Source organism: Protopterus annectens, chromosome 14.part0, assembly GCF_019279795.1.
Source record: "Protopterus annectens isolate FY-2018-M chromosome 14.part0, PAN1.0, whole genome shotgun sequence".
In the NCBI taxonomy this organism is placed as follows: Eukaryota; Metazoa; Chordata; order Ceratodontiformes; family Protopteridae; genus Protopterus; species Protopterus annectens.
The window spans coordinates 1,153,937,361-1,153,949,467 of record NC_056748.1 but is presented as its reverse complement, the minus strand read 5'-3'; the positions used below and the strand labels follow the sequence as shown (position 1 = coordinate 1,153,949,467).

General features: G+C 39.3%; 1 protein-coding gene across 1 annotated transcript in view; it reads right to left on the bottom strand.

Annotated features, from left to right (window-relative positions):
• LOC122788772 (glycogen [starch] synthase, muscle-like) overlaps positions 1 to 12,107 on the bottom strand; it is an 879,353-nt gene that overhangs the window by 231,641 nt on the left and 635,605 nt on the right. The window contains exon 6 of the mRNA XM_044055667.1: positions 2,392 to 2,487. Coding sequence (XP_043911602.1) covers positions 2,392 to 2,487 — 96 coding nt within the window. The remainder of the gene's footprint in view (positions 1 to 2,391; positions 2,488 to 12,107) is intronic.

Below are 12,107 nucleotides of genomic sequence, written 5' to 3'. Positions count from 1 at the left end.
GATAAGTAGGAAAATCATAGAGGGTATGATGGAAATAAGAGGACTGGCTGCAGAGATTTCCTCTACTCCTTGCACCCAGCAAGATGGAGACAAGTAGTCAGCAGATAAAGAGAATGGAGCATAGGAGTATGTATAGCTCCCTTTAGGCAACATTGGTTCTCCTTACTCATGAAAATTCCCAACAGGAAACATTATGAGCTACAGCTGCAGGTAGGCCTCTTATCTCAAGAGAGAGGGTTCTTTCATATAACTCCCATCTGAAAGAAATTCCAGCTCACGGTTTGATGATGACTTTTCGGCACTTCAGGCACCAGTTTGCAGAGGATGTTCATAAAGCCTACCACTACCAAATCCTACTTATCCAAAAGGAAAAGGAATTGGCATCCCATCACGGCATCCGTATGCCTGATCTGCAATATTTAAGCAATGTTTTTAATTCATGGTTGGCCTACAAATTCTATTATGGTGCACATTTTGGCCATTTCAGTCTGCCTTCTGTTGCATTTGCTGCTGGTATGCATGCTACTTGCTTTACACATTCTAAAAGTCACCCTACATATGAGGTCTCAAATGTTTGCTCCTTCAGACTTGAAATTTACTATGAAAATAAAATAAAATAACCTACACATCCTATGAAGCTGAAGCCATGGTTCCCCTCAACATTGTGACTTAGAAAACAGACATGTTAGCAGTCATTACACCTGCAAGAACAGCAATGGAACTTCAAGCCTTGATGTCTAAACAACCGCTTTAGTTTTCCAAAAAAAAAAAAAAAAAAGTGTCAACCCAAGAAAAAATTCTTCCTTTTACATCAAAATAACCATTCATGATACCTTTCAAACTTTTTTCATTCCCTGGATGTACACAGTCAAATTTTATTACTCAGAAGAAATCAAACCAAAAGTAGATAAAAAAAAAATCAGGCAGTAACTGAATTTGCCAAAAACAAAAGAAAAACTACAAGAAGGATCAAATGAGAAGGAAATAAATGCAGAAAAGGCATAACTATAGCGGCAATTGCAGGGATCTTCTGGAACAACCTCATGTTGAGTACAATTTGATGCAGCAGTGGTTAAGTACAGGTGAATTAAAACCAAAAAGTTGAAATGTTAATAATGGTTTCCCAGGATAGTGGACTACGAAACAGACATATGTAGGTTCTGCAAAAAATGGACTGGAAACAGTCAAACATTTTGTTGCTAGGAGGGGTACACTCATGGCAGAGGGCCTGTACTTTGAAAGGCTCAATAATGTGGCAAGACTGTTGCACTGGAGATCCCACTGCAATACTGAATTGGTTGAAAAGTACTGGAAACATGAAACACTAAGCATTCTAGAGAATGATGAAGTTTATATTACATGGGATCACCCATTACCAACAGTTTGCAAAATAGAATCCAGAAAACCAGATACAGTAATCCAGGAAAAAAAAAAAAAAAAAGACAAAACGTAGCACTGATCACGGAAATTGCTACATCCAGTGTTTACATTGTCTAGTTTACCTGAAAATTCACTATATATAGTCTCTCCTCAGTAAAAGGTGACTCAAGACAGTGACACGTGAAGCTCCAAAGCAGGTTACAATGGTTGTCTTGTAATTAAGCACAGGTGCTCTTTGCAGAAAGCCTGGCACACAACCCTTGTGTCTCAAGACTGCCACCAGGGCACACACTTCCTTTTCTCTAACACAGGCTGGTATCAGGACAACCAGTATACAAACTGGGTAATTCAAGGGGGAAAGACATTGCATTTAATTTAACTGCCCCTGGATAATCTTTAAACTATGACATTTGGTTTCTGAGCTCTTCTTACATGATTTGTCAATGAGGGCTATGACCATAAGCTGTTTAATGGACAAAGTACAATCAAGAGAGTTTTTTTTTTATTTTGTTAGTAGCACATGGAATGGAGTAGCTTGCAAACATGCCAAACTATTACAACTGCAGGGAATAAACCTTATCCAAATTCTGGCAGGCAAGCATTTTTCTAAGCAAGGAAAGCATAACCTTTGCGAAGGAGAGAGTTTTTAATTTCTCTAACACTGCTCAGATACTAAGGCTGTCAGATTAACATATTTGCAAAGACCAACAAAAATGACGTGCATTTTTTTTTTGGCAATTTAGGGTAAATGTCAGCACACTGAACATTACAGGTGTTGTTAACGTACTAGTAAAGAAAGTACAGAAAGCATCAACACCAGCTAACTCATATTCAAGCACTTCAAAAGAATATGAGTCATATGAATAACTAGAAAAAATGCATCCTTTAGCACTTTGCTGTGAAAGACAGACATGCAATCAGATATCATAGCATGGTAGCTTCAGAGTGAACACAGGTACCTGAACAATCTGGTATCTTACATCAAACTACAGAATCTACATTTGGACTTACCATAAGAAGTAGGGTCAGCAATATGCTCGTCCATGAAACAACCAAATCCAGAAAGATTTGTAGAGATGCTTGGAATCCCCATTACTGTACACTCAGCTTAAAAGTTGAAGAAAAAAAAATACTGTTTTATGCAAACTGGTTTAAACCTCTTTCTTAAATTCATGTTAAGACAGAAGACAATAACTAGTGGTGATGCTCGGGGTACAAATTCACACAAGTATATATGGCACACAGACAAAAAAACTAGTGTCACTAATGCACCATTAAGACAATCCAGAAACAATATGTACTCTCTGTTGCCTTGACAATGCAAAGCAGTTTTGTGATGAAGACAGGACGATTTCGTAATAGTTTTCTGCAATTAACAGCTGCTTTCACAACACAGTGGTAATGGCATGCCCCATCCATGAACAAGATTTGTGTAGGCTTAATTTGGAGAAATCTTAAGATAACCACAAGGCAGGAATTATATCAATATGCTTTCTCTGCACAAAACAGACGCACACTTACATTTTTGCACTAAAATTTTTAAACAAAATATACCAAAACCCAAACTTGTCTACTCTTAGTGGATTACTTAAAAATAAGTTAAAACAAGCCTGAATTGGTGATTGAGGGTTTTTAATAAGGAAAGAAGGGATATGACTTGCTTACCTCTGGGGGTAGGGTTCTTGCTTGAGGGAGTGGAACTACTTGCTGACAATGTCCTTTGCAGAAGTGAAGGATGACCAGTATGTGTAATGTCCAATGTGTCTCCTTTAGGCTCTAACAAGCCAGATGTGCAATTTGGGATCAGAAAACCCCTGAAACCTCCTCCAATGGCTGACTAAAGGGTGTCGCTTCTTGATCTATCCTAGCCCCAGTGACAAGACAAACTGACTGAATGGTGAGGGTGGGGGGCAGCACAGAGGCTGCAGGTTCAGAGTACTAAAAAAAAAAATCAGACATCACCTTAGCATAGGACAGAAAAATGTGGGCAATGAAATAGCCCTTGATAACATTAGGAAAATAATTAAAATTGTCATCTTCAAAAAGAAATGTGACTAAATTAACTAGACAATGGGACTACAGCATGAAGTACCTGCACGAAAACCTAAAGATAACAAGAGTCTAATTTTTTAAAAGATGATTAATTTTAACAGTTTCTGCAGCTGAAAGGTTACACACAGTCACAGCGAAAGACAAGTTGGGGAAAACAAATGACTCTCTGGAATAGAGTTAAGGACACTAACATAGAATCTAAAAGCTTGCATGTACTGTCACTTTATGTGAATGATAAGATCTTGTGAGACAGAGAAACATAATTGTCATCTTTTAGTTACAGAATGCATTGTAGAAAAGAGAAGGCTTGACGAAAAACTGAACTCATTTATGTACAACCCCACTACAAAACATTTACGCATAACAAAATACAAACTGATAAAAACTACTTGTACTGCATGGAGCTCTGCATGGCACAGAAAGTACTGTTGTGCAAGTAGATAAACATAACATGAGATTTTTCTAAAGACTGCTGCACACATTATCCATGGGAATTAGCCACAAGGAGAGACTGTACTTCCCAGCTTAATACTGAGCTTTCAGATGTTTCCCACGACACAGCTCAAGTCCTCTCCATTCTCAGAAAGATGGTCTGATTTATGGCTAAAGGAATGATGCCTACATAACTTTTAAGTTTTTAGGAAGAAAGATTACCAACCAGTATGCCCAGTACAGGGACATGTGCTGCTCATGGATTTCAGTCTAAAAGCTCTGGATTTCACAGACTTGAGTAAAACAGATGTTAGATCCCAGGAGATCCCTAGGGATTCATGTTTCAAGGGCACAACTACAAAGTACAACTTTAACTGTCAGCAGAAAAAAGAGAGGTGGGGCAAGAATAAGAGGCTCACAAAGCCCTTCCTGTTTTACTCCCTCTTCTACACTGTGCAACTCAAAAAGCAAAGAAAACGGGTGGCCATTCTCAGAGAAAAGGTGGATGGAGCTTACACTGCAGTAGTGTTCCTTCTACACAAACATCTAGTGTTATGGTGAATGTACTAGCAGAACTGTACCACGTAATCATTCATTAAAGAGTAGTGATGTAACGACTCTACTTAGGGTACAGTGATTACAGCATGCCCTTCTCCTGGATCAAATGTCTAGGTCATACAGCTCAGAAAATTTGCAGAGTGAATACAAGATGGCAGCCTTGTGTAACCTGAAATGAAACATTCCTCAGACTACTATTGTAGCTGCTATCCTAGCAGAGTGAGCCCTGGCCTGATCTCTCAGCACTTCACTACTAGTATTACAGCAAATGAAATGCAACTGTATGGCTACTTTGATTATATCTGCTTATATACAAGTCTAGCTCACTTAACTGATGAGACGCAAAAAGGCTGGTTAGACTAACTGAAGTCTATTTTCCTATCTATAGAAAATCTTAACTGCCTTTGCATACACTGTAAATTTAGTATTTGCTCTCCCTTGCTCTGGGGACTCAACAACTGCATGGACTGATTTAATCCAAAGTTCTGACACTGCTTAAGGCACAAATGAGATACTAATTCTAAGGCTTACTCTATTCCCTACCATACTCTGTACAGGCCCCCCTCCTTGCATCTACCTAACAGCATACAGTTCAGGGATTCTATTCATGATGCAATGGCCACCAGAAAGTTTTTCTCAAGACAAGTACTTTAGGGCCACATATGTACTGGGTTCAAAAGGAGCAAAGCTAACTGTTCTGCTGAAAAGTTAAGGACCCATGGAGGCTACTTTGCTGTGGAGTGAGCAGAACTGGGGAGGGGATTTCTAAGGGAAGGTAGGCCACAAGAGCAGAGGTATAAAATGCAAAGAGTCTACTCTGAAATAGTTTTGCTAAACACAAGATGTTGGGCTCTGTAGCACTGGCAGGTGTGATTAACTTCCAGAAGTACCACTGGTTAAGTAAGATTTTCTGGTACAAGTCTTCCTGGTCTCTTGTATGACGTAAAGCACATCTTGGAAATCTGGCTACTAGGGAAATATCAAACCGAATATCAAAGCTGACAGTCTCCAGTTCAAGTTTAGGTGTACTAAAGACTGTTCCCCTAATAACAGGTGAAGAGTGCCTCTGGAAGCTCAACTTGATCCTATTTGCTGCTGGAAGAGCCATGGTTGCCTTGGCCACAGGCAATTAAATAATCAGGTTTGCTTCCTTTTTTGCCTTCAAAAGGATCTGAGGTACAAAAGTAATGGGAAAAGACGGCATACAGGACAGCTCCTTGTCCTGGAGATGGAGAAAACATTCAATTTCTGGTTTCTCTTGAATAAGACTCTGCGACAGAAGTTATCTGTTAATTCAACAGTGACAAAACAGTGTAAGAAACTTCTCTGTGTGAAAGATTTTCAGTCCATATATTTCTAGTAAATCACTGTATATTAATCAAATCAGACAATAGAAGTAGAAGTAGCGAACGTAAACTTGTCAAGTCAAAAAGTAATAGAAAATATATAATTCTACAGCATTACTAAGTATTCAAAAGTAATCCAAGCAAGGCAGGCAGTCTGTTTCCAGTCGAAAAGCCTTTTATTAAGTACAGACAACAAGCGATCCAAGTAAAACAAAAATAAAGTAATAATTTCCTCACAAGCTTTCTAAATATATATATACTTTTTATCAGGCATGGGAGTGGTTTACTGTGCTGTAAAACAAAGTGTTATTGGTACACATGTTAAATTCACATCCCTTCCCCCATCGGTGTGACATTTGAGCTGGTCCTGCCCTACCTAGTAGCTGTCATAATAATATATAGCCCTAATGTACTTTAATGGTACATCTTATTTAACCAAATTAAGTAGATTATTAAGTCTGTGATTTTATACAAGGCAATATACTACATGGCTGGAAATATATCAACCTTAGTTCATTTTGCGATCAAAAATTATATATAAATATATACATATACATTTTGCATGTAAAAAATCAGTTTCTATTTTCATAACCTATTGTTAACAAAGATCGCTTTCGTCCTTCTAGACTTCTTCAGGTCTGTGTACAAGAACCCTAAAAACCTATATAATTGTATAATTAGTATTGTTATTACCATCATTTTGAATAAAGTGGAAAAAAAGAGAACCAGAAAAAAATAATATATACACTTAAATTTCAAATGATTTAAAATGGTATTAATTCAACCGTGACAGACATCTCTGAAATACCCACAGCCCTGTTTTGGCCTTTGAAAAATACTTGTACCAAGTCTCCAAAGTTTTGCTGAACTTAACCCTCAGAGTTTAGATCATAAGGAGAATGATGACAGCCATCCTTTTGATATAGCCTGTGTAACAATACATTATGTAAGAGCAGTAGAAGAGCATATGGATCTAAATTTGGCTGTATTTAGAAACTTGTTTAGTCTAACTACGACCTTTCTAAGCCTGACTCTTTTAAAAGGTGTTGTGTCTGAACTGATCTGCCTTGAGCTACTTTATTTACAAAAGGCCACTAGATTGCTAGACAGTTTTTAATGTACTCAGAATTGGCAAAATAATGATGTTTGACTGACTCCAGTATTCTCATCCTACAGTGTACGGAAAATTTCCAAGGAAGGAGGTGAAACAAATCCTCTTCCAAAGGGAAACATTCACTACCTTCCCCTTATTTTGACTACAGGTAACCTAAGCCAAGCATGCCTACACATAACCAACCCTGTAACTGCACTTCTGCTGCTATCAACTGTACTGTAACCACATATAATCTTTACACATCTTAAAGTCCACCTGGGTTAATATATGCAATCTGTCCATCAGAGCCTTGTGAGAGAATTTAGTATCTATACCCTTCGTTTGTATCAGGATATTCACCATTATTTATGTGTTGGGGCAGTTTATTGCACTAGTGGCTAGTAGTACAAAAACTTTCCTTCCAAAATGTTCCACACTTAACCCTCCTTGCGATTAGTGAAGATGGTTGCCTAGATAAACTACTTATGGATCACTGGAAAGTGTGCTGTAGTGAACAAAATGTGTCTGGCTTCTTCTGGTTAAGGGGCTGGGAGTCCAATTCTATATTACTAAAAGCATCCTCAAACAGGTAGACAACAGGTGTCTTTTCTAGTATCAATACACAAGCCATCTAAATAAATTTCGTGATTCAACCACCCCAAACACTTCCATTAATTTCATGCAGTGTAATACATGCTTTAACAATTTTCATTACCTCCAGTATTACATAAATTGCTCAGTTCCTGACTTTGGTTAAATTTCACTCCTGAACATTGTTCAGAATGCATTGATCCCACAAATTCCAGTTTATGTAATTTGCTCCTGCCTGTTTTTACAGACCCCACCTTCACGTCTTTTATCTCCTTTGTAACATTCAGTACTTCAGTTTTAGAGTTCCATTCTATAGTAAATCCCTTTGTTGGCAGCGATTGCATTAAACTTAGTAAAGCCTTAGTATGTGTAGAAAAGCCCAGTTCAAAATAATCGTTTTCTTAGTTAACACTGTTTACTACCCCAAGATGTCTGGCAAGGTACTCTGTAGGGAATTTTTCTAAAATCTGCCAGTTCCCAAAAAATATGTTCGAAATGACCTGTCCATTTCATGTCACATCGCCTGCATTTGCTATTAACCCAAGTAAACATTCTCTGAAGTCTGCTTGGAGAATAAAAATATGTATGCATACACTCCCATGGAAACCCCCTAAACATGCTGGACTCTGCTGCATACTCAGGCCATAAAGATGTCGTCCTACTGTTCCCTTGGAAACTCTTTCCAATCTTCCAACCTCTTCTGATTGAGTCATGCAGTTACTGTGTAATATTTCATATGTACTATATTATCTGTTTTTAACAGCAGTGTCTTAGCACTCTCCTATCCCTTTCTTTTTGCATATGCTGCCATCAATCCTTTGTAGGGAAGGCCGTCACTAGCCTGTACTCCAAACTTCTTGGGATCAGCCCACTCTATCCCCCCTCCTAGTTATTCACTCCTGATGCCTTGGCTCTTTTGCTAATTTTCTCCAATAAATTCCACTCCTCTTCTGCCTATTTTCTATACTGCAACCATTTGAAATGTCAGGCCCCACATGAGTGAGTCCGCTAATATGGAGACTGAATGACCAAAAAAAAAAAACGACTTGTATATACCAACTCTAAGATGCTCATTTCTCAGAATATTCTCTTTTCCCCAAAGTATATCAATCTCAGAGTTGGCATATCAAAGTCTGGGGTGTGGTGGGCTTGCATCCCTGCAAAAAAACAAGTTTAAAGGAGAACAGTGAGGGTCAATATTTGCTCTTTTGCACTTTCAATTTTTTTTTAATGTGATCGCTAGACAGTCTATCTATATCTTATCATACAGTTATCTCTACTAGTAAAATCTCCTTCCTCCATTCCATTGCCGGCTTAGTTTTCAAAAAATAAATTAAACCTAACAAATATAATATTCTGCATGGTGATTATTCTCCTTAGGGGCCTACATACAAAACCATATTCTCTCCTCATTTTGTAAATTCCTTCCCTGTTTCAATATCATTCCTTTTCACTTTGATTTACGATCTTCTGCTCAAATTATATATACATGATCCTTAACTGTGCAGCTGTAAAGTATTCCTTCAACTCAGGTAAACCTATGACACCTTGTTCTATGGGGAGAATCAACTTATTCAACTTAACTCTTGCCCTCTTTCACTCCCAAATAAATTCCTTCAACTACATCATCATGCACAACTTCTCCTCTGGCTGATATCTCCCTGACGTAGGGCATAAAGGTGATGTACAGACAGAAACACAAAGACCTAAAAAGACCTCAGGAGGAAAAGAATACACTCTGGGACAAGGAGGAACACATATCCAGAAGGAAAAAAAAGGAAGAAAGACCCCTCAGCCAGGAGGCAAACAGAACCCAGAGCAAAAATCAGGACAGAGGGGGAGGAGGGAGGGATAGAATACTGCAGCAGTAAAGAGGGCATCTACTGTTATGCTAAGATTTTACACAGCTGTACCATATCCTTCCATATCACTGTTGCAGTATACTTGCCGAAGGAAGAGTAGAAAAGCTCAACAGGAAGCCTGAGAGGAGGAAGGCACAGAGGCATGTTCCAAGAAGCCATGCAGAATAGTCCTGGGAAAACATGCCCTGGTAATGGATATAATATCTAACTTGTAAGGTCTAGTGAAAGTATGAAGAGAAGACAGACTAGCTGCAGCAAAGGCAGAATTGGTATCCAGACTTTTGAAAAAGGCACCAAAGGAAGTTAACTGCCCCAGTACAGTGTGACTTTACAGATATAGAGAGGCATTTGCACTGAAAGGAATTAGCAGAAAAATTGCCTTAGAAATCCAGGAAGAGATGGTTTACTTAGAAACAGGGAAACCAAAACTTCTGAGAGGAACAAAAACAAAAAATGCTGCTCAGATTTACAAATAACTAGTTTTATCTAAATAATTTCTGAGACATCTATGCAAATTTAAGCTGCGAACAACCTTCTCACTTGGAGACAGTGGAGAAGGAAAAAAAGAAAGATAAAACGACTGATTAAGGGACAGCTCACTGACCACCTTGGGCATGAAAGGAGGACTGGTATGAAGAGACACCCTGTTTCTATGAAAAACTTAAATAGGAGGAATAGCCAGGGGTGCGTAAAGTTCAGACACTCTTGGCAGAAGTAGAGCTAAAAGAGGAACACAGTCCAAGCACAATATTGTAAGGAAGCTGAAAAAGCACACTCAAAAAGAGCCTAGGTCAACTTTTCAAGTAAAAACCGAGGTCCCAAGAAGGTGGAACAGGCTTCCTGGGAGGCCTGATATGAAGGATGCCTTTAAGGAATTGCAAGACTTCAAAAACCTAGAGGCCTGAGGAGGATTCAAGGCCAGACAAGCAGAAACTGCTGACAGGTGAGCTGTATCTGAAGAATATGCCAACCCGTGGAATAGACCACACAAAATAAGAGAACCAGAGAAACCTCTACAAACAGGGGACTCTGATAGCAAGAGAGGCACCAGGCAGAAAATATTTTTCATTTGGTCATGTATGATTTTCTGGTAGAGGATTTCCTGTCCTTCTGCAGAACCCAAAGGACATCCTCAGAAAAGAGTCATTTAAAAGGGATCAAAACCCAATCACCCACAGTGTCATTTGAAGAGTGAACAGGTGAGAATGGATAAGAGATCCCTCATTTTGTATGAGCAGCTTCACCCAGTGAGATAACCTGTGATGATTGCTCATGGCCAAGTGAGAAAGAAGGGGTAACCAATGCTGCCTAGGCCAAAAGGGAATTAACAGAGGAAGTGGAAGGGAAGTGTACAGAACAATATCTTTCCAAGGACAGGGCAGGGCGTCCATTTTCCAAGTCAGAGAACTTTGGACTATGGAACAGAATAGAGGAAGTTGTCTTTTCAGATGGGGGGGATATACCAGAGGAATACCCCACCAATGGACGATGCCCAGGAACACATCTCTGTGAAGCATCCATTCGTGAGCTTGTGTTCTGGACCTGTTCAAAGAGTCTGCCACAAAAGACTGTCCTCTACAGAAATGTACATCACCTAAAGATTCACTTTCACTGTGGTAGAAATGTACAGGTCTAAGGAGATTCACTTCATGGATCGCTTGCACTTGCACAGCCAGAAGCAAAGCCCTCACCTGTTTTATGCTGGTGTGCTCTGACCTCTGATGAGAGGCCCTGGACCTTTAAGAGGTAACCCACCCTGAGGCATTTGTAAAAAGGTCCTCAGTGGGAACTGGAGCTTGGAAAGGGAGCCCTGGAATTAGAGTGTGTTGATGAACTCACCACTGAAGCTTGAACCTGACAAGAAAATTAACTAGGAACTCCAGGAGGTGGCAATGTTGAAGCCACAATGACCTGAGGTACCACTGAAGTTTCCTCATATGAAGACTAGCGAGAAGGACTATGGGAATGGTAGAAGCCAAGAAGCCTTGGACCCTGAGAAATTCTCTAACTTTGACAGACAACAGATAAAGAGGGGATTGGAAAACAGTTAGAGACAGAGCCTTGGGGCAGGAAAAGATGCCAGCATGGAAACGGTATGAAGCCTGCATCCAAGGAAAACATGATCTTATGAAGGCATCAGAACAGATTTCTGGAGATTTATGTTGAACCTGAGACTGTGTAATAGGCTAGTAGTAAACTGGAAATCCTCCTGCCAGCATGGAACGGAGAAAGGGGCTTGAATCTGGCAAGGAAAATCTGATCTAAGGCAATAGAACAGAGCCTGCAAAAGCAAGAACAGGAACAAGGCACATTTGATGAATATCCTTGGAGAGACCAAAGAACAAAAGAACTGAAAATGCAAGAGAGAGAGACAAACATAATAGGGAAAAGAAAAGACGGATGCAAAAAGCAAGATCCAAAGATACCATAAAGGCTTGAGGAAGTAGCAGAGGAAACCATGCCTGAAGGGAAAATATCTGAAAGGAAGGAATCTTGAGAAAAGTGTTGAGCAGGGAAAGAACCAGAATTAGTTACCATGTACACTCCCTTTCATGGGACCAAAAACATTCTGGAATAAAATCCCTTCTCCAGCTAGGTGAAAGGGGAGTCTTAAATGGTGCCATAATCTAAAAGAAATTGAAGAACCAGAATTAAATTAGCAGTACATCCTTCATGGTTTAAGAACAAATGAAAAGAGGAAGGAAAAACTTCTCCATGAAATATCCCCGAGGGATAATGGACAAAACTACAAGAATCTGATCCGATTCAAAGCCAATTTGGAAGAGAGGCGCA